The 23,472-nt window shown below is 43.3% G+C and overlaps 1 protein-coding gene across 1 annotated transcript in view; it reads right to left on the reverse strand.

Annotated features, from left to right (window-relative positions):
• Positions 1–15,304: 15,304 nt before the first annotated feature.
• sptbn5 (spectrin, beta, non-erythrocytic 5) overlaps positions 15,305–23,472 on the reverse strand; it is a gene marked incomplete at its 5' end in the record, with an annotated part of 72,388 nt that continues 64,220 nt past the window's right edge. Inside the window, 12 exons of the mRNA XM_084044535.1 lie at positions 15,305–16,129; positions 16,453–16,649; positions 17,336–17,449; positions 17,902–17,993; positions 18,574–18,657; positions 18,941–19,009; positions 19,326–20,357; positions 20,510–20,617; positions 21,031–21,207; positions 21,847–22,036; positions 22,492–22,709; positions 23,046–23,201. Of these exons, the coding sequence (XP_083900661.1) occupies positions 15,951–16,129; positions 16,453–16,649; positions 17,336–17,449; positions 17,902–17,993; positions 18,574–18,657; positions 18,941–19,009; positions 19,326–20,357; positions 20,510–20,617; positions 21,031–21,207; positions 21,847–22,036; positions 22,492–22,709; positions 23,046–23,201 (2,616 nt within the window). The 3' untranslated portion in view covers positions 15,305–15,950. The remainder of the gene's footprint in view (positions 16,130–16,452; positions 16,650–17,335; positions 17,450–17,901; positions 17,994–18,573; positions 18,658–18,940; positions 19,010–19,325; positions 20,358–20,509; positions 20,618–21,030; positions 21,208–21,846; positions 22,037–22,491; positions 22,710–23,045; positions 23,202–23,472) is intronic.

A 23,472-nucleotide genomic window follows, 5' to 3' on the forward strand; every position in this document is an offset into this window, starting at 1 on the left:
ATTGGAAACAATGCTGTCGTCTCACCTCACACATGTGGTCATATTGGGGCCGGTGATGAAACCTCCATCTTCTCCATAGTACCCGTTCAAGTGAAGAGCCACAGGGAGACAGTGTTGCAAACATATGCATTTTTGGACCATGGAAGCACATCCACATTCTGCACTGAAAACTTAATGAGAAGGCTAAACATTACCGGACAAAAAACAAATATTCTTCTCCGCACAATGAACCAAGTGAAGCCTGAGACTAGTCACCATATCTCAGGTTTGGAAATAGCCAAGTTGGACAAAAATTATTTCATACAACTCCCTAATGTGTTCACTCATAAAACCATGCCTGTCTCACAACACAATATTCCAAAAACAACAGGGCTTGTCACCATGGCCTTATTTGAAACACATCAAACTGCAAGAAATAGACTCTGGTGTTGACCTACTGATCGGCAGAAATGCTTCAAAGTTATTGGAACCTTTGAAGGTGGTTAACAGCCAGGCAGATGGACCATATGCTGTGAGGACCCTATTGGGGTGGGTCATCTATGGTCCCTTGATAGGAGACAACAATGTCAGGGATGAGACTGGCTGCACTGCTGCGACTGTCAATCATATCATATATCCAGAAAAACAATCAGGACTTCAGTGAGAGAACAAGCAAGGAAATGGAAGCCAAGTCAGGGTAGGATGAAAGATGGACTACTGCGTGAAACGGATCTGTTCCGCAAGGTGGCTTGCCTCCCACAAGAAACGTTGGTGGTTATGTCCTCATACCCTTTCGCCATGGTCTGGAACAGCAATATTAAAGGTTACATTTTGTTTTCTTTCAGCTAGTTCCCATCACGGCTGCACCTTCCTCGATCATCACCTGCTTGTCTCTCTCAGCACACCCTAAATTTGCTATTTGTCTTGCGTTTCAGCATCCTTCTCCCTCCGCCGCAGATAAACCATCTCTACCTCACCTCTCGCTTTATCCACCTCTCTTGCTTTATCGTCTAACCTTCTAACCTGGGCTTATACTCAAATGTAGTCATTTCTGTTCTCATCCCTCCATGTTGCTTCTAATGAGAATCGTAGCATTTTCAATCCGGCCGCCTCTAGTTCTTTGCCCTCTACTAACATGACCACTTGCCCGGTGATTTATTGACTATGGTTCACATAATTTATTTTCTGATATTGCACTAACATGTTTGTGGTGTCTTTTTCAGGTCATGTATGCCAGGGATGTGTGGTTGGAGGATGGAAAGGAGACAGAGGGTACAATTCCTAATAATTGGATCGACAGGGGTAAGGGAACCATTAGATGGCCAAATGCCAAACAAACACAACTTACAAGATGAGAAAGGACCCCCAGGAGGACTGGCTGACGTCCCAGTTAGTCAAGATAAAGATGACTTCAGGAAGGTTTTGTTTTTGGATCATTTACTCAATATTTCAAGTAGAAATAGTTGAATCAATGTTTACAGTTGAATTGTATAACTTCTAGTTAAAGCTTGTGAATGTGACAACTACAACCTGACCAGCCAAGCAGAGGAGGAAGAGGAGGATGTGGATGTGGTGATAAGAGGGAAGAGGAAACCTGTTAAAAGACAAGATGATGACTGATGTAGAGTTCATATGTTTCTCAAGTAACTTCTAAATATGAAATGTGTTAACAGAAACTGGGCCTCACATTGTAGACCATTCATGTTTTATTTGACGTTTTGGAGCATTATGGGTAACTTTCTTCTATAATCAATTTATAAGTCCAATGTCAAAAATGACAATCAAATGCTTTATTTAATAAGGCTGTCTATTTTAGATATGGATATGTTTATTTTTACTTTATATTGCAGCCGTATAGGTGCCCTCCTTTCCTATCGCACCAAGGAAGTTGCAGTCCAGCCAGGACAACAATGTGTTACTCAATGCTTGTTGAGTATTGATGTCAATTTATGAAATATGATAATGATGTATTGGGTACACACAACATGAAATCAGTTACAAGCTGATTGTTATGTTTCAGACTCTGAAAATCAAGCCCTGGATGGCCTGGTGGATGTCGTGGTGGAGCATGCTGAGGGGTCTTGGCACAGGGAAATGTCTACACACAGTGAGTATGAATCACATTTAAGCAGTCACCTTTTGTTTACAAATCAATATTTGGTATCTAAGAACATTCTTTGTCTTTTCCAGGCTCCCGACATGCAAGTGTAGCACCTCGGAGCAGAGAAATGTCCACACCCCGTGAGTATTCACTTTCTCCATTGCACCAACACATTTTAAGTACAGTCAGTACAAGGTGTTACATGTTGTGCATACTAAAGAAATCATTACCATACCTAAATCACAAGCAATGAGTAAGTAGTTACAGGCTCAATGTGTTGAACTATGTGTATCAGAGGAGATGTATGATTGTCAACATCTAAGACCAACCAGTAGGGGTAGTCTTTTTCAGTGTGACATGGTATTGTAGTAGTATTATGTCCAAGTAGTAAGTCTTTAGTGATGGCTCCAGCCATCAGGCACAGTGTGTCAGATACCGGCACAGCATCAGGTCCAGGACCAGCCACGACTCCAGGTACAGCAACAGCTCGGAGGCACTCTGTCAGGTCCAGACATGATGACAGGTCCCACCGCAGTGATGGGTCGAGGAACACGGTCAGGTCCAGACATGACAGATCCAGGGACACGGTCAGGCATGATGAGTTGTCCAAAGGCCCCAAGTAATCAAAACCTTTACAATTCAGCAAGTAGTATCGTGCACCCCTATTTCAATGAAGACCCCCAAAAAACTGGGGGACACTTAATTTGCAACCCTTCTCTCTTCTGCCCATTCTCTCCTTTCTTCCTTTACTGTTCTCTCTGTCTCCTCTCCTGTCTCATCGGGACACGCAAACTGCTCTTCAATTATATCAGTCTTTTGTATCATTGTAGGGTGGTGTCTATAACATTTCTCTGTGTTAATGTACACTTACTTATTTTTCAGTATACCAGAAGAAAGTCCTGACCATATCAATATGCATTAAAGAACCTGCCTCTTCAGCGGCCAGTCATGTTGAGAGAATGGAGGACTTCCAGAGAGAGGAGCAACTCCTCAGTGATGTCCAAGCTTTTAATACCCTGGTAGGCATTTCAAGAGTCTGGAAGTAATGAACAGCATAAGATGCACTCGCACACTTTTTACGTTCCTCTGGGATATGTCAGTGAAAGTTTTCATGGACTTATTCCAACAGGTGCTGCAACTTTCCCGTTATAGAGGGAAGGACGTTAAGGACTGTGTCCACAAAGTTCTTGACAGGTATGTTTCAACATACACTATGAATTAACCCCTGTGTGATGTTTGGGTGCGCTGTGGTTTTCAATGTGTGAACACTTATTTGGTTAATTCTTCTAGATGAGCGCCTGACTGCATGTTTCCATTAATTTGCCTTTTTTTTTTTAGCTTAACACCTGAATCATCTGTTATGTCATGTCAATGACATAATGGTTGAACATTAAGTGAAAATTAGTAGTATAAAGGGTTTATACCATGTTTTACAATAAATCCTAATCCTACTACATTATTAAATGTAATTTGTTTTTCTTAAGGCTCTTCAGTAACAGTCTGATGGCACAGTTGAACATGAAGGGGGAAAAAGAGAAGACTGCAACTTTCAGCGCAATACAAGGTAAGCCCATATTTCATGTTGACCAAGGACAAATCTAAATGTAATTGGGTAAAACATGTCCTTCCCTGTTGACATAAAAAAAATACAATGCCAACTGTCTACCGTTACCGTTGCTATCATAACATTTTAAATAACTGGTGGTTAGGTGTAGAAGGGAGATGGCTTTGTATTAAACTAGTTGTGGATGTACAAGCATTTTTTCATGTCAATATGGAGACTCACAATCAGTTTTATTGTCACTTCCACAATACACACTAGGCAAACAGGGGAGAAAAATACTATTCCCCACAACTAAAAAGAGGCAAACATTAAAAAGTAAAGAGCAGACAACATTGGTAAAAAGTGCTGATGCATTCAAAGTGCAATCCATCTTTTAAGATGTTGGTTTTGGGGGCAATATATGGCGAGCATGGGTTCAGGGTTCTGATGGTTTGGGGCAGCTGTTGGATGACCTGCTGGTGCTTCCCCCTGAGCTCTTGAACCTCCTACCAGATGGCAGGAGTTCAATCGAGCTGTGTATTATGTCAGATAGGGACTAGGACAGCATGTTGCCGTTGCACATTCTTTATTGTCTTTTTCTACTATGCAGATGCAGTCATGAAATTCGACCCAGAAGCCACAGAGGACCTCATAAGGCAGCATGCCGCAGACCACCTCAAGCATGCTCCAGCGAGAAGGGGAGGCGGAGGACACACAGCAGACACACACTCAGGACTGATTTAACTTGAACTTTCACTGTCCATTGTGGGGGATCTTAGTGTCACAGTATTGTACAGTATTGTGTAATTTGAACTTGTGTTCTGTTCAACGAAGTAGCTCTGGTTGGACCTTACCCTGGTAGCTCACTGGCTATTCAGTACAGCACTTGTTTAATATTTTTCAGTTGTTGTGGAACCGGCCCAAGCAAAAAGGGTGTCCCTGCAAAGTAGGCTGTGCTATTATGTTTTATTATTATTTTATTTTCATTCGACTAGTGACGTGGACTTGGACTTAGCCCCCCTCGGACATACCTGTGGACTACACCAGGTACAAATGACTTTTTTGTTGCTCTCCCTCATGGAGCTACTTGCGGATTATACCAGGGTCAGTCCACCTTAGGTGGACACACACTGACCTTTTGCACCTTAATCCCATGTATAACGCACTGACTTTTTTGTCTTTTTTTTTATTGTGCTCTTTTTCTCTAAGCACCTTAACGTCCATAAGTATATCATGCACAGTATACATACATTGCTGCTATGCTCAGGCACCTTAGTTTTTTATTATCTCAGGTACTTTGTAAATATGTAGATAACTTGTTTGGCCTTCTGTTGTTCTCTTGTTTGCTCTCCTTCCCACTTGCCCCCCACCCCTCTTCTTCTTCCCCCCCTCTTCTTTCTATGGAAATTAACGTTGCGCTGGGAACGATGTACAAAAACGAATTTCACCCACTTTTGTACCTTGTAAACCTGTGATGTGACAATAAACCTGATTCTGATTTTGACGTGTAAAAAAAAAAAAAAAGAGAAGTTAACTGCTCTGTTCTGGATCAAGCTTAATCAGCCCTAGTGACTGCTTTTTGTGTGTGTGTGTGTGTGTGTGTGTGTGTGTGTGTGTGTGTGTGTGTGTGTGTGTGTGTGTGTGTGTGTGTGTGTGTGTGTGTGTGTGTGTGTGTGTGTGTGTGTCCTTCTGTATGACCTTCTGTATTCAGTCTTGAGCTAGACTGCATGGAACAACATTGTGGGAGTTAAGTGGCTGTCCCGCTTCTGTTTTGTCGAAAATAATTCAAAGCTGGCTTGATCTGCTGTTTGTTTGAATACTTAATTAGTCAGAAAGGTAAACGTCATGAGGTACGTTAAGGCTAAAAGGATAACACAAGTCCTGGGGACTTGTTTCCATTGTGGTCCTATGAACTAGATTCCATTTCAGGGGGTCTAGTTCCAGTCCACAAATATTCCACAATCATATGGAATATTTGTGGAATACTGTAATTGTGGAACATTTGTTTGCACAGCTGTGTATTCACAAGAAGAATAATGTGGTCCTATGAACTAGATTCCATTTCAGGGGGTCTAGTTCCAGTCCACAAATATTCCACAATCATATGGAATATTTGTGGAATACTGTAATTGTGGAACATTTGTTTGCACAGCTGTGTATTCACAAGAAGAATAAAGAGATAATAAGGAAATAAGTGTATTGAATTGTGATTTGTTTGTAAACCTCTGTGTACTGTATTCCCAGTTTTCAGAAGGTGGCATAACCATTTGATCTTGTTCATTTTCCTGTAGCTTTGTTTGATTAGCTTAGCAGCATGTTAACTACTAACTATGTTAAAGCTACAGGAAAATGAACAGGAAATGGGGATTACAGTTATGCACCGAGCCTAGAAGAAGTGTATTGATTGATTGATTGATCGATCAGTTTATTGAATATTAAAATTCAAAAGGATAAAAAAACACAAGAAAGCCCGTAGGCTTGTTTCAATTGTGGTCCTTTGGGAAAGGGGACATAGGGAGCAACAATACAATACAATATAATAACATAAAAAACATAAAACAAGGCCAAATAAAACTTACAAATTCAAAAAGGACAAACAGAAGACTAAACATCAACTAAACACAAACTAAGATTGGGGTAAAGATGTCTATAATTAGTCTAAATTTTACGTAGAAAAGATGACCACATTTGGACTAGAATAAGCCCTTATGTAGAGGTTTGGACGTTCAGAAGACATCCGACAAAGACGCAATTAAAACTTTCATTCTGCACCCTTCAGGGACCAAAATGGGACGTTCAAAAATGACCTCATTGCACATTGGGAATAAAATAATATACTGTATATGTGAAAACATCTGTTCCATTCCTGTTGTTCCCTGAAGATGAAATGGTCGAGCTCGTTTGCCTGACCCCCAATTGTTATAATTGATCGTTCCTTCCGACCGACCGAGAGGCATACCGGACCGAGGTGGAAGGGCAACACTGCCCTCTAGTGGATACATCCAGTTTGTACATGCACATGCTAACCCAGAGTACAGAAGTCCTGACGTCACTCGTCCATCCCCTGGGTTGTAAAGTCATTTCCCTATGGAGAATAACATTGGGTCATCATAGAATCGTCTCATAAGAATTGTGGTCCAAAAATAAACAAACTGCCTCGGCGATATTGTCAGGGAGGAGCCTCGGCATTGTTTATGATAGTCAGTCACTCATATTTGAAAAAGTCCGTTTCTGGCAAATTTAACTAATTCGGCAGAAGTAACATTAGCCTTTTCTCACCGTCAGTTGATGCTTCATATCCATAAGAGTAAAACCGCCGGGGTCATTTGTTTATGTTTGGAACACAGTTCTTATTTGACGCGATATTAAAGACGTCTATGGGAATTCAGAACAGGGGGGAAAAGGTTTTAAAGGTTTACGGTTCTAGAGGTTTTACATCTTCTAAAGCTCTAAGGTATTCTCTAAAATTCAAATGGTAGCCGATATGTCCTAAGTAGGCCGAACGTTGTAGAGTTGGAACGGAGTTTGTAGCTAAAAGTATGAAGGACTAGTTAGGGGTCAAAAAACGGGCCGAATACGTAGTGACAATAACGTCAGTGTGCTCGCTAAGTATATACTGTTAGGCACATACGTGAAATGTGTCCTCTGCACTTTAACAACCAACAGCCTCAAATCACTGTAAGATTGCCACATTGTTGACCTGACCTGGAATCGTACCCAGGACATCCAGGACCTCTGGTTCACCAGGCAGGCCCACTAACCACTCAGCTATGGCACTCTGATTAACATCATGTCAGAAAATGAATGGAAACAAAAGTCTGACTATACTGAGTCAGAGTCAAGCTTTACAAAATGTAAGTTGTGTAAAAAAAAAAGTCTGACTATACTAAGTTGTTATTTGTTTGTTTAAGTCAGGCTATACTCTACTCAGAGTCATAAGTTTACAAAATGTACAGTGAACGTCTGTGCGGTTTGTCTTCATCACTGAAAATAACGTACATGTAAACAGATATAAAACTGCTGTCATGTGCAGTTGGGGTGAAGAAGCACAACCATTTCACTCCTAGTAGTACCTATTTGATTTGACATCCTGACTTGCTGCTGTGGCTGAGGCTTGAACCTGTTACCTGCGGCTCACTAGTCAGTGACTCTATCCATTCACCTACAGCTGTTTCCTTGTAATCTGTGGTTCTAAAACGTTTTGTTGTCAACCCCCCAAATTGACATGTATTTGGGCAGTGGACCCCAATGTGAAAAGATGTAGTGTCAGGGCCCCCCATGAAAAAGATTTATATTTATGCTGTAACACATTTTAAAGTTATTTGTCTTGTTTGTTGTTCAAGTCAAAGCACCAGGAAGGCTGTACTTGAGAGCCATCTGTTAGCTCAATGGGTTGAGACACAGTATTCATGATCCAGAGGCCATGAGTTCAAATCCCATTGATGTCTTTCCTATGAGTCTTTCCTTTGCAGACTGGCTTCCAGAAGATCAAGTGAAAACCATCAGGAAGGCTGTATTTGTCATCCAACTCTTAGCTCAATGGGTTGAGACGCAGTATACATGATCCAGAGGCCATGAGTTCAAATCCCACTGGTGTCTTTACTGTGATGCTTTCCTTTGCAGACTAACTTCTAGAAAAACAAGTTAAAAGCACCAGGAGACCTGTAACTTTCAGCCAACAGCATAGCTCAACTGGTAGAGCGTCTGTCCAATAACATGACTTGACTTCACTTGAGTGGGTTCGATTCCCACTCGAGTGAAGTTTCCCCGGTATCTTGGGCCAACGGATAAATTGACTGATATCCTTAGTGATGCTTCCCTTTGCAGACTAACTTCCAGAAAACAAGTTAAAAGCACCAAGAAACCTGTAACTCTCAGTCGACAGCATAGCTCAACTGGTAGAGCGTCTGTCCAATAACATGACACTTCACTTGAGTGGGTTCAATTCCCAGTCGAGTCAAGTGTCCCCGGTAACTTGGGGCAACGGATAAATTGACTGATATCCGTAGAATAACTTGTAGGAGTGTGCTGGTTCAAATCCAGTTCAACCCAGGACCGAGCGGTCCTGGGTTCGATTCCCACTAACGTCAAGTCCCCGGTAAATTGGGGCAGCGGATAAATTGACTGATATCCGTAGAATAACTTGTAGGAGTGTCCTGGTTCAAATCCAGTCACCACCTTAGTAACTGAGACCGAATCTGGCCAATTCGGTCTCAGTTACTGAGATAGATAGAGGGTGTGTAGAGTGGGCGGAGTAGAGTAGGGGTAGAGTAAAGAGGGAATGTAGTGGGAGGAGTAGGACTAGAGGGAGGATTAGGAGTAGGACTAGGGGGAGGAGTAGAACTAGGGGGAGGAGTAGGACTAGGAGTAGAACTAGAGTAGGGGGCCAGAGTAGGAGTAGAGGCCAGAGTAGGAGAAGGGGTAGGGCCCAGAGTAGGGGGAGGAGTAGGGCCAGAGTAGGAGAAGGGGGAGGGCCCAGAATAGGGGGAGGAGTAGGGCCCAGAATAGGGGGAGGAGTAGGAGTAGGGCCAGAGTAGGGGGAGGGCCCAGAATAGGGGGAGGGCCCAGAATAGGGGGAGGAGTAGGGCTCAGAATAGGGGTCGGGGGAGGAGTAGGGCCAGAGTAGGAGTAGGAGTAGGGGGAGGAGTAGGGGGAGGGCCCAGAATAGGGGGAGGAGTTGGGGGAGGGCCCAGAATAGGGGGAGGAGTAGGGCCAGAGTAGGAGAAGGGGGAGGGCCCAGAATAGGGGGAGGAGTAGGTGGGTAGAGTAGGGAGCCAGGAGAGGGATATGGTTTTGGTTTCTGTATGGAGGTGAAATTTTATTAGAGATTTGCAATATCGCGTGTGTGGAGATTTGCAATAAGAGGACAACTAGAGGGAAATAGGAATGTTGGCATACAGAAACCAAAACCATGGCCCTCTACTGTCCCCCCCCCCTACACTCCTCCGGCCTCTACTCCTACTCCGGGCCCTACTCATCCCCCTACTCCTGGCCTCTATTCCTACTCTGGCCCCTACTACTCCTCCTCCTACTCGGGCCCTACTCCTCCCCCTACTCCTCCCCCTTCTCCTACTCCTCCCCCTATTCTTGGCCCTCCCCCTTCTCCTACTCGGGCCCTACTCCTCCCCCTATTCTGGGCCCTCCCCCTACTCCTCCCCCTTCTCCTACTCTGGCCCTACTCCTCCCCCTACTCTGGGCCCTACTCCTCCCCCTATTCTGGGCCCTCCCCCTACTCCTCCCCCTACTCTGGCCCTACTCCTCCCCCTACTCCTCCCCCTACTCTGGGCCCTACTCCTCCCCCTATTCTGGGCCCTCCCCCTTCTCCTACTCGGGCCCTACTCCTCCCCCTATTCTGGGCCCTCCCCCTACTCCTCCCCCTTCTCCTACTCTGGCCCTACTCCTCCCCCTACTCTGGGCCCTACTCCTCCCCCTATTCTGGGCCCTCCCCCTTCTCCTACTCGGGCCCTACTCCTCCCCCTATTCTGGGCCCTCCCCCTACTCCTCCCCCTACTCTGGCCTCTACTCCTACTCTAGTTCTACTCCTAGTCCTACTCCTCCCCCTAGTTCTACTCCTCCCCCTAGTCCTACTCTTAATCCTCCCCCTAGTCCTACTCCTCCCACTACATTCCCTCTTTACTCTACCCCTACTCTACTCCGCCCACTCTACACACCCTCTATCTATCTCAGTAACTGAGACCGAATTGGCCAGATTCGGTCTCAGTTACTAAGGTGGTGACTGGATTTGAACCAGGACACTCCTACAAGTTATTCTACGGATATCAGTCAATTTATCCGCTGCCCCAATTTACCGGGGACTTGACGTTAGTGGGAATCGAACCCAGGACCGCTCGGTCCTGGGTTGAACTGGATTTGAACCAGCACACTCCTACAAGTTATTCTACGGATATCAGTCAATTTATCCGTTGCCCCAAGTTACCGGGGACACTTGACTCGACTGGGAATTGAACCCACTCAAGTGAAGTGTCATGTTATTGGACAGACGCTCTACCAGTTGAGCTATGCTGTCGACTGAGAGTTACAGGTTTCTTGGTGCTTTTAACTTGTTTTCTGGAAGTTAGTCTGCAAAGGGAAGCATCACTAAGGATATCAGTCAATTTATCCGTTGGCCCAAGATACCGGGGAAACTTCACTCGAGTGGGAATCGAACCCACTCAAGTGAAGTCAAGTCATGTTATTGGACAGACGCTCTACCAGTTGAGCTATGCTGTTGGCTGAGAGTTACAGGTCTCCTGGTGCTTTTAACTTGTTTTTCTAGAAGTTAGTCTGCAAAGGAAAGCATCACAGTAAAGACACCAGTGGGATTTGAACTCATGGCCTCTGGATCATGTATACTGCGTCTCAACCCATTGAGCTAAGAGTTGGATGACAAATACAGCCTTCCTGATGGTTTTCACTTGATCTTCTGGAAGCCAGTCTGCAAAGGAAAGACTCATAGGAAAGACATCAATGGGATTTGAACTCATGGCCTCTGGATCATGAATACTGTGTCTCAACCCATTGAGCTAACAGATGGCTCTCAAGTACAGCCTTCCTGGTGCTTTGACTTGAACAACAAACTGCTAGTCGACTCAGCGCCGTCCGAGTTATGTACCGATAAGGACAGAATAGTAAATATTTTTGGGGGGGACTGCGTTTTACCCCAATTTGTTTCACTCAGAAATATGAGTTAGAAGGGATTCACTGTTGCATGTTGTTAACTTAAATAGTAGGGGGTCTAACAGGGCTTGGTCCTCTGTAGAGTGTACCAAAGTGCCATGTGCATGTTAGGTTGTGCGCTATAGTACATATACCCGATAAGCTAGAAGAATACTCTAGAATTTAGTGGTAATGATATGATATCCTATGATGTATTATTAGAAAGTGCGCTGTGCCTCATTCTAAGGGCAAATACAACTAATATAATAATAATAATAATAATACATCTTTGTCCCAGTATTGTTAAAATTGCAACAGACCAAGAGATTAGACACAATATAAAATAAGAAACCATTTATAAGCCCATAAAAACACAATGCATAGTGGTCAGAAAACGTATGGTAAAATCCATTGTTCAAGGTATTCAGAATCACAAAATTGTTGCTGTTGCTGACAAAGCTTGTAAAGTGCATGAGCCAAATGGCTTTAATTAATGTGGTGGAATGACCCATCACGTTCATGTAATGCCAATGTACGAAGGTCAGTGTGCTTGGTTAGCTCTGTTGGAAGAGCTCTTGACTTCAGACCGCAAGGTCATGGGATTGAATCCCAGTACAAGAACCTTGGCATCTGAGTAATCTGGCTCCTACGGGTCTACTATAATTTTTCGCCTTTATCATAAAGGTTGCTGGACAATATATAGAGGATGAAATGCATAATTTATTAAATAAAGGTAATATCAAATACATTGTAGAAAATGAGAGACATGACGCTTTATTAGCAAGACAGTCTTTTATTATATCATTCCTCATTTTGCTGGTTTCCCCTGAAACCCCTTTACTGTTACAGAGTACAACTGCCTTAGAATCACTGCTGATGATGTGGCCATAGCTGAATTGTTAGAGAGCCTGCCTGTCAAGCCGTAAATCCTAGGTTCGATCCCAGGCCTCAGCAATGTGTCAAAGTGTCCTTGAACAAGACAGATAGTTCACCCAAAAAAAGACTTATTTTCTATCAATTACACACTCCATGAAGCCTTGAATTCATGGAGATTTTTTTGTTTTTGACACATTCCTGAGCACAGACTCAGACATATTGGTTGGATGCATGGCGCATATAATAGGCTATCGCATTGTAGATTAGTAGGCGATAATTCCAATATTCACTATACATTCCTCATGTTTAAACTGAATTATATATTTATGAACTTGCATATAAATTGTATATATTTTTGGACGACTTATACGTCGGCAATACTTTGCCACGCTTTCTCCCTGGATCCATTTATTGCGGCCATGTTTCCTTTCTTGCTTATTATACATTTTACTTCCTTGTATGATTCCGGGGAGACATCAAATTTCTTTTTTGGGTCTTGAGTCGAACCAATTACTCCCGCGGAGAAATTTGATGTCTCCATGGGAGTAATTGGTTCGACTCAAGACTCTTTTGGGTCTTGAGTCTTGGGACTCAAGACTCAAATCCTGGAAATCAAATCCTGGAAATGGCAAATCAGCATGTGTCTGTCTCCCTGGGGTCTAGTGCTGTAATAGGGATAGACTCCTGTGTTCTTGGCTGTTGCTGACAATAAGCCCACTTGTAAAGTGCATGAGCCAAATGGCTTTAATTAATTTGGTGGAATGACCCATCACGTTCATGTAATGTCAATGTACAAAGGTCAGTGTGCTTGGTTAGCTCTGTTGGAAGAGCTCTTGACTTTAGCCCACAAGGTCATGGGATCGAATCCCAGCACAGGATCTTTGGCATCTGAGCAATCTGGCTCCTACGGGTCTACTATCTTTTTTCGCCTTTATCATAAAGGTTGCTGGACAATATATAGAGGATGAGATGCATAATGTATCAAATAATATAAAGGTAATATCAAATACATTGTAAAAAATGAGAGACATGACACTTTATTCATGGGGTACCAGGAGTGCCAGGGGTGGGGGTCTGGGCCATCACCTGTACTCACCTGGCATAAAAGGGTCTCTGAGAGCAGCTTGAGCCATTCATATTACAACATGAAGAGACCACCGCTGAAGAATTGATTGATTGATTATACTTGCATATTGTTTTTATTAACTTTTTTCAGTTTTGTAGTCAGTGTAGTGTTGTTGCTAACTTTTTTCCCGGGGGGGCGAGGCTTAATCTCGCCTGCCCTAAATGTAATTCCTGGGAACGCCACTTTTCCATGAGCTGCTGCAGTGCTGCTGTTCAGCCACAGAGAAGAACGCCGCTCTGGTTTTGGGCTCCATGATTGGTCAAGTTCAAGGATTCTGCTATCGACTTTCATGGTCTTTTATAGGAATACGTGAAGCCTGGCTTTACCATCCTGGCCCGACACAGCCTGGCTTGACAAGGTCTAACTCGACAAAGTCGCTCCTTTTCAGCCTGGCTTGGCGTTCATGGAACGGAATAAACCACGCTGTACAGACCAGACTTTGTCAAACCTGGATATGACTTAAATCCAGGCTTATTTAATTCTCCTTTTGTGTAATAGGCCCCTGGTGGCGCAGGATTAAAGGAGAGGACTCTTAACCTGAAGGTTCAGGGTTTGAATTTGTGTCCCCGTAAGTCTTTACTTTTGGTCTTTTTAAGGCGAAGAGCACGAAGACAGCCCAATACCCTCTTTTAGCTCCGGTAGGAGAGAGAGGAGCATTGGAGGCAGCCCACCTCCCTCTTCACGCCCTCTTTTAGCTCTGGTAGGAGAGGGAGGAGCATGGAGGAAGCCCAATTCCAGGGGGAGGAGCTTAATAAATTGACATAGTCATGAATCCAACATATTAATAGAAAAGATGTGTAAACAAACAAACAAAAACATTATTTACACAACACTGATAGTGCTGCCAAGTATGACATTTATGAAAAAGTTTAATCTGCAACACAATTTTATACAATATGCAGAGCTGCTTCATCTCTATCTCAGGAAAGGGGTCCTTGGCCTGAAAAACATTGAAGACCCCTGAGCTATAGTATGTGATGTCGAACCACATATATTAGAGACATAGCCATAGCCTGCCCTACAGTAACACAAAGATGAGTATCCTCAGCTGAGTTGTGTGTTAGTTGAATGTTGTGTTGTATTGAATTGAATTTAGGTGTTGTGTTGTGTTGTGTTGTGTTGCGGTACAACTGCACCGCGTGCGGTGCGGTGCAGTTGTACGTTAGTTGTATGGTCTGGTGTTGAGTTGTGTGTTAGTTGTATGGTGTGATGTTGGGCACTAGTTGTATGTTCTGATGTTGAGTTGTGTTAGTTGTGTGTTGTTGTGTTGGGTTGTATTTTTCAGCTAAACATGAATTTACGCATGAGCAAACAATACATTTATTTTTATTCTATTCTAGAAATATGAAATGGAAATAACAACTTTTACAACTTTTACAACTTAGTTTATTGAATGTTTAGTGTGATTAATTCAAATATAAATAAATGTTCAAACTGCGTTTCATTTGAGAGAAGATTTGTGATAAAAAAAAAAAATCCTATTTCTTGAAATTGTTTCCCACAGAGCTGCGAGGCAATCTGTTTAATCAGGTCCACTGAAATCTGTATGAAAGTGACATTTTAAATCAGTGTTACATGCTCAATAAATGCCTTAAATGTATCCATGTCAACAAAAATAAGATCATGATATACCAGGATATCAGCTCATTATATTCCACCAAGAAGGAACACAACAAGCTATGGAGGTCTTCATTAAACATTACTATAATAATAAATACAGCTATTTCCATGTTTTCAAATTAAGGCACAACCTGAATCTCATTAGAAGCAGCATGAGGAGATTAGTGATTAGAAACATGATTCAATCAATTTGCTTTTCAACACATGACAACATGACGCAGATGGAGCCAAAGCCTCACAGCCAGAGCCCATGGCTATGTGTGGGTCCTTGCTATGGAAAAGTTTCGGAACCCCTGGTATAACCGATGACAATGTTGTTTTCAGATAACACTCGGTCAGCAGAATTGGCTGTAAGAGGGTTTATAATATTTGCGGATTTGTGTAATTATGTGAGGAATAAATGAACTGTTTTTCTTTATTCGTGTCCTTACAGACCCTAGCCCTGGGGACTCACAGTAGTGCTGTGATTATATGAAAAATAAATCTTTTTTTAATGAGCAAAATGCCCCCACGGATTAAAGGGGGGGAAAAAATCTCACGCCTGAATTTGTTTAGGCCAAGTCCCAACAATTTGTGAAATGCTGTGAAAGGCTTGTGCTCTTTTAGCACAATAAGTAAAATTATGTTTTGGTATTATCATTCTACACACATGTTCCTGCTGTTCTGCATACAGCCAACTAGTTGAAGAAATTGCAGATTGAGGCTTTAATCTTAGTTTTTATGAAATACACGAGACCATTGGGGGTTTATGGAAGATGGTTCTTCAGAACATGTTTGCTAGTCTGACCATTTCAAATACTCCATAATCTTAAAATGAAATATCTATTATTACTATTAGGGCTTGATTTTACCAGCCAAATGGTGCAGAGCAGCTGTGTTACAAGCCAAGAGAAAGACATGCTGGCCTCTCTGGGATTCAAAAGATCAGTCTGAGAACTTCAATTCATGTGCCCCTTTAAAGTAAATGGATCTTAGAGGGTACATCTACTACAAAATGGCTGCAGACAGGATTCACAGCATCGTCAAGGGAATTGAGCACTTTCGGGGCGTTACTTCTTAGAGGAGAATAACTTCCTTAAGACGTTCCTCTTGGACCTGTCCTTGGTGGTGAGGTCGTCGGCTCCATGGGGGGGCATGCCCGGTTGGGAGACATCATGGTCGGTGGGGGGAGGCGGGGGAGGTGTTTGAGGGTGCAGGCTCCGTGGAAGACTTCTAGACCCCTGGACCCCTTCAGCAATGGTCCAAAATGCACACAATTAATCAAGAAATCAGAATGATCCAACACTTGGGAATATTATTTATAGAAAATATATATCTACAAGCTCACAGCATGTCACTTTGTGTGCTGCGCTGCAAGCGTGTACATCTGCTATTTTTGAAACATTTTGAAAGTGTAAGTGAAAAAATGTATGAACACAAATCTTCTCTTCTGGGGGTCCCTGGCACCCAAACGTTTTCAGATGAGGGGTCTGCTTTAGAAGGGATTTGTAGAATCTGCCTCAGGTCTTAATGGGTTAAAGGTTTAAAACCGAGCAAGCCTCAGTGACTTACCTGTGTGCCTTGCCCCTTCTACCCCCTCAGGGTAGCGGTGGAGGTTGTAGTAGGTATGGGGGGGTTTGGGAGGCGGTTCTCTCTCTGTAGATGTCTGTCTCTGCTGTCCGTCAGCCCTGTCCAAAGGTTTGGTCAAAACAGGATCTTCCACCACCTCAGATAGCTTCTCGGAGCTCAGGTTGACTGATGACGCTCTACTAAAGAACAGAGATGACCAGCTGAAAGGGTTTCTACAGACAGACATGTTGTATAGGGTGGCTGTTGGGTGGAAACCTTGTATGTCCAAAACCGTTCCTGTTTTATAATCATTTTAATGATAATAAAATCGTGAGCCGTTGTGAGCTTGTAGATTTGCTATTTTCACTACTTTTGTGTGACACTCACGTATGATGAAGTAGTAGGGCATTCATTTGCGAAAAAAACATTAAAAGTTGAACTACGGGGAGATACAAGGATTCTGCCCGACAGTGACGAAATGTTTGATGGGCAGCCATCATGTTCACTGCAGTAATGCCTGATTTAAAATGTCATCCCGGAAAGAGGTTTTGACTTTTGCCTTCGGTACTGTATACTTGTATACGTACCAAAAAATATATAATCGTGAAATGTACAATATTGTAAAATTGTAAATTTCAGAAATGTATTAATTTTCCTAGATCATGTACCTGTACTGTTTCTTAACTTTTGTAGGTGAACAATTTTCTGTTTGTTGTATCTGTTGTACGTTGCTGTGTATGATGTGTATTTGGGAGTGACGGACCCCAGGAAGAATAGCCATGGTTAGGCAAGTGCTAAAGGGGATCCATAATAAAGTAAAAGTAAAGTAAAGGCCATGTGGAAAATAGTATAACAAAGTGTTGTGTGTCCTCATCAGTTCAGTTACCCAGAGTCGTCAGAGTCTGTACTGTTCTGGGAACAGCTCTGCAGCTCTCCAACCCAGCTCAGCTGTAGGTCTCTGTTGGGAGCGGCAAACAGGTACTGGCTTCCATCCTCCAGACTGAAGGTTGACAGGAGAATAGTAGATTCATAATCATATATCAGTAAAACATGTTTCTCCTTGTTGTCCTAAGCAGTGGTTCCCAAACATTTTAGCTCAAGACCCAAAGGAGAAATCAGACGCTTACCCGGGACCCAAGCTAGTGAAAATAGCAGATGTGAGCTTGTAGAGCTGCTATTTTCAATACTTCTCAAAAGTTGTTTTTTAAATGTATTTATGGAAATATAACTTTTATTTATTAAATACTTTTGAAAAATGTTGGAATTGTTTTTAATTGATGAAAAGTTGTGATTATTTTTGAATAAACTTTAATCTTTTGACATGTGTTTTTTAAATGTAGGAAACGAAAAGAGGGGGATATTTACTCGCGACGCATAAAAATTGTTCCATGAGTTGCGACCCAGTCATAGGTCCCAACCCATTGTTTGGAAAGAGCGGTCCTTAAGACTTACATCAGCTTGAATGTGTGGTCCTTCCTGCGGTAGTATGGGTTCTCCCTACACACTGCTCCCAGCATGCTGATTGGAGGCCATCTAGAGGTCTTCTGTGGTATTACATTTCAACACACATTTTCATTCATTCAAGAGAATCCATTAGAAAATGGACCATAAAACAACTAAATGCAAGTCACTTGCTGAAGTCTATTCCGGAAGTTTTTATGTATCAAATCCATAAAAAAAACAATGAAAAAGGGAAATATATTAGTATTTAAAGGTAGGGTAAGTGATATTCTTATGTTAAAATAAGTGTTAAATAGCTCTATAGCTATTCATCATAGCACTCATTGCTATAGATTGACAGGGGTCTCCTTGTCTCTGCAGCTCTTTGGTAAACAGAAAACTAATTTTCAGGTCAGGATACCAACTTTATCCAATCAGGATAGAGAACTCACACAGGATACAGGATAAACAAGTGAAATTGGAAGTGATGACACAAAGAAATAAGCAGACAAAATTAGAACGGTAAAAAAAATATGCAACCCACCTGAAAATGTATTTTCTGTTTATTAAAGAGCTGGAGAGATGTTACTGAACAAACACTCGCAGAATATAGTGCTTTAACAAAAACCTTTTGTATTCACCAAAAAATGTCACTTACCCTACCTTTAACTCACGTGTCCATACCTCTTTTGCAGCCTGTCTGTCTCTGTACAGACTGAGTGTCTCTCTCTCCAGAACCGTATAAACCGTCTCCCAGTGCTCCGCCCCCTGACAAAACACACTGATTACCTGAGGGCTTACATTGCTGAAAAATATCACAAAAGAATGAATAGCTCTATTTCCATATTGGGGTGGAATGCAATTCATTTGGTTTCCTTTAATTTCCCTCATAACGAATAATAATAATAATTCATGATATCGAGTGACAACTCAATATTATTGAGGGAGAACAAAGTATTGTGTTGAACTTGTCTCTCCATGATGTGATGTCTGTGTTATGTGTCAGCACTGTTTCTGTTGTTCAGACAGACAGGCAGGCAGGGTCTCTCACCTTGTTTCCTCCCTGTTTGAGTTTGATCTCCAACATCCCATCCATCCTGACTGCCAGGCCTGCCCTCTCCTACACACACACACGCACGCACGCACGCACGCACGCACACACACACACACACACACACACACACACACACACACACACACACACACACACACACACACACACACACACACACACACACACACACACACACACACACACACACACACACACACACACACACACACACACACACACACAGGCTTTTGCATTGGCCATTTTTCTTCACTCAGATGTTAAAATGACGACATATAACAAAAGCAAAAAGTTTACATATTTTGTTCTGATTAGACATCTCACCTCAGAATCATAAACAAAGACTACTGTATATGTTTCTTACATCAGAGAGACTGGTGGTGTCCTCTGGAATCTCCTCCAACTTCCTCTGAAGCCCTGGAGGGGGTGGGGAAGGCTCAGGGGACAGCTCCTCATCCAGCATTGTGATTGGTGGTGATGAAGAATCAGGAAGATCAGGCCCGTTCCTGATTGGTGGGTTGGTAAGACGTCCCCTCATTGGAGGTGTCGGTGATTCGGGGGGAGTTGAAAGGCTTTCTGTGATTGGTAGCGGTGGAGGCGCAGTGGGAGCGACAAGCTTTCTGATTGGTGGAGGTGAATCCGGGGAGCCATAGAGCTTCTCTGACTGGCTAAGTGGTTGAGAGGGGGCGGGATCTGAGGGAAGCGTCAACTTCTGATCTTTGAAGGAGACTTTGGGCTTCGGAGCAACTCGGGGTTTGGCTTTAGGGCTTACGTCTTCATCGGGAGAGGAAGAGGAGGGTACAGGAGAAGGTTTGGAGGAGTACGGGGAGGGTGGAGGGGAGGAGGTAGGTTTAGTAGTGAGGCGGGACGTTGAAGTGTGACTCCTCCAGACTGCCACATCAGGATCTTGTGACTCCTCCTCCCACCTCAGCCTCCTCTCTCTGACAGAGCCCACGTTAGCAGAGAGAGACGGGCTAGGAGGTGGACTAGGGGAGGTGACGAGATGGGTAGCAACTACCTGTCTCTCTGCTCTCCCGGGGGCCTGTCTTTCTCTCTCTCCCTTTACTTGTCTGTCTGTTCTGAGTGAGTCCACCTGTCTGTCTCCCCGTTTGTCTAGCTGTCTGTCTCCTTGGGCATTTATGTCCATCTGTCTGTCTGTTCTGGCCTGCTGTTCTACTTGTCTCTCTTTGGGTCTGTCTACCCATCTGTCTGCTCTAAGCTGTCTGTCTGTCCTGTCTGTCTGCCTGCCGCTGCTGACTCGCCGGACTATGGCGCTGGGGGAGGTGGAAGTGACACGGGAAGTCTTGGGGTCTGATGGCTTCCTCTTCAGGGAGGAGACACGGACCACCGCAGCTTCGCGCTCCTTGTTTCCACGGAGACCAAGTCTCTTTTCCCGCTGGGATAAAAACAGAATAACAAATAATATCAAAAACATTCATGCAAGGAACTTATTTGGTATCTGGTGAGAAACGGTTAACAACTGTCGAATGACTTCTGAAGTACACTACTGGACTGTGTTGTTTTACTTTTGTGGTGGAAGTATCCTACCTGTGTGATCTTCTGTTGTAATGCTGCAAAGCGGTCATTCTGGGCTTGGATCATAGCCTCTAGGTCCTCCTGCTTCTTCATCAACTCCATAACATCAGACACAGAATCCTGTAGAAACCGCAACAGAACAACATTAGAAGAGAATCCCAGTGAACCAATTTGACGTCAGCAGTTAAAGACCTGCCCCGTGTTGTTTTAGATCCAAGGACCCCAAAATCAATTATGTACTTAGCCGCATCTGAAAACCTTTTGTGCCAGGGACCCCCATACTAGTTCTGATCTGATGATACAAATAGCAGATCTACAAGCTCTCAATGCATCGCAATGCGATGGCTTGACAACCCCCAAAAATAATCATTTTTGAACTGGGGACGAGTTGAGGCATTACATTTTGTTTGACTCGGTTCCACAGATAAATATTGTGAAAATAGCCGAACTACAAGCTCACAACGCCTTGCACTGCGAGGCGTTGTGAACTTGTGAGCCTAGTCTTGTAGTCCTCTACAAGACTAGAGACCCACCCCATAGTCCTCAGCTTTCAGTGTGTTCTCATAGGAGCTGAGCCAGCGCTCTGCCTGCTCCAGCTCTCTCCTCAGCATCATGATCTCCATCTCCTCCTCATACACCACCCTGGTCTCCCCCCACACCTCCTCCACACGCTCCTGCAACTCCTCCAACTCACACACACGCTCCTCCACCTACAGCGGAAGAGAAGGAGGAAGAGGGAGAGAGGTCACAGTAAATTTCAACTGTAATTTACAAAATTGTGTCACTATATCAGTTTTCTAAATGTCCAGGTACTTATATTCTTTTAAATATTTGAAAAAATGTTTGGCAGGAATGTATATACCATGCATGTCAATGGCAGAACACTTTCTTTAGGTACCTGATAAACCAACTAGACAAAGTAGCATTAGTCTAGTTGAGAATTTAGAGTGCTGGTTCCAGAGTTCTGGTTGCGGTACACCTTTTAAAGGGGATATTTCACTTTCAAACATGTTTGGGGTAATCTTAACGTCGACTTAAACCCCCTCCCCCCCACAAATCTTAAAAAACACAGTTTCCTCATGCATTAGAAGGACAATATCAGTCACCAGAACCAAGGACGAGTGTTTTCAATGAATCTAACATGGTTAAATGGATTTTGAAGTTACAATGGGTTTGTAAAGGAAGGGGACTTGTCTGTTAAAATGAATATCAAATATCTAAATACTGAATCAAGCAACTTCAAAACTGTCTGGGGTGCTCACAAAAGGCAGAGTAGAATTAGAATGTCCCAAAACATGTTTGAAAGTGAAATATCCCTTTAAGTAGTGCATGTTTGTGAGACATCGCACCTCTTGGCTCATGAAGTTGCCCTCCAGCACCAGCCGACGCCCTTCATCTTTCACAGCCTGTGATTTGTGTAGCTGTCTCTCAATCTGCAGGTGGTACTCGTCGTGCTTTTTGATTAGCTGCTCCAGGTCTGTCCCCTCCCCTCCTAGCCCCTCCCCTCTCACCAGAGACAGCATCTCTCTCAGCCAGGACCTGAGACACAGAGACAACAGATGTCAGTCGATAGATGTCACCCAAGAGAGTGCAGAGTCGAGTTAAGTAGACCGAATGAGCGCTTCTCCAGAACCAGCCCGCTCTGAACTGGTACAGGTATTTCACAAACATAATATAATTAATCCATACATTCACATAAATCTGTGTGATAATAATATAATGTAATGTAATGTAATGTAATGTAATGTAATATAATAAAATCACACCCTGTGTGAAGGTAGCGGCGCCTTTGATACATTTTGTCATCGATATGTGTTTATAATGTGTTTATAGCCATGTGTCACGTGAAGCTTGACCAATCACTTTGTTGACGGGTCTGACCAATCAGAACGTTGACGGTGAACACGGACAAAGTCAGGTATAGAGCAGGATCCGCTCTATACCTAAAGGTATAGAGCGGCTAGCGCCGCTAAATATATGTAAAGAGAACCTACATGAGTTCAGTCCAGCGGGTCAAATATCTGTGTACAGCCTCAGCCTGGCCCAGTCTCTCCCGGCGCTGGGAAGCCTTGTCCTGGAGGTTTTCCCACAAAGCATCCACCTCCTCCAGCCTCCCAGTCACAGCAGCTCTGGCCTGGGGCTGCCGTCTGCCCAGTGCCCTGCCCTCCTCTCTGCTCCTGGACACCTCCTCTGACAGCACAGCAAGATCCCTCTGGACACACACACACACACACACACACACACACACACACACACACACACACACACACACACACACACACACACACACACACACACACACACACACACACACACACACACACACACACACACACACACACACACACACACACACACGTGTTTACCTTGTAAGTCTGGATTAAGAGCATCTTAAATGCCTAAATTGTAATTGTAGTTTGTTATATTCTATTTCCATAATTCCTTATAGGGCCTGGTTTAGTAGGCCTATATTATAGACCTAATAATCCAAGATCTTTCCTATTTCCATATGGCCCATAGAGGGCTACTTAACCTGGGTGTTTCCTACCTCCAGGGCTTCATGTTGTCTAAGCAGGGTCTGCACAGAGAGCAGATCATGGTCCAGGTCTTCAGAGTCCAGGCCAGCCTCCTTCTCAGTCATTCTGCTCTTCAGCTCATCCATGTCATGGTTGAACTGGTGAACCTCCCTGGCTGAGCTGAGGTTCTGACACGCAGGAAACATTTTATTTTAATTTGACATTTAACAGAACTGAATGATGATGAATGCATGGTTTATTTTGGGTCTTTGTTTAGAACAAACCAAAACACACTTGTGTGGATTTACAACAAGAAAATCATCATTATAAATGTACATATCCAACCAACTTTTTAAAGTTAAAGGGGCTACACCATGAATTTCATTTTTTTTTTAGGTTTTTAGTATTTTTTGGGCTCCCCAGTGTCTCTTGTACCCCAAAAAATATATTTTTTTAACA

This window comes from Gymnoscopelus microlampas, assembly GCF_963454915.1.
Source record: "Gymnoscopelus microlampas genome assembly, chromosome: 20".
Classification (NCBI taxonomy): domain Eukaryota; kingdom Metazoa; phylum Chordata; class Actinopteri; order Myctophiformes; family Myctophidae; genus Gymnoscopelus; species Gymnoscopelus microlampas.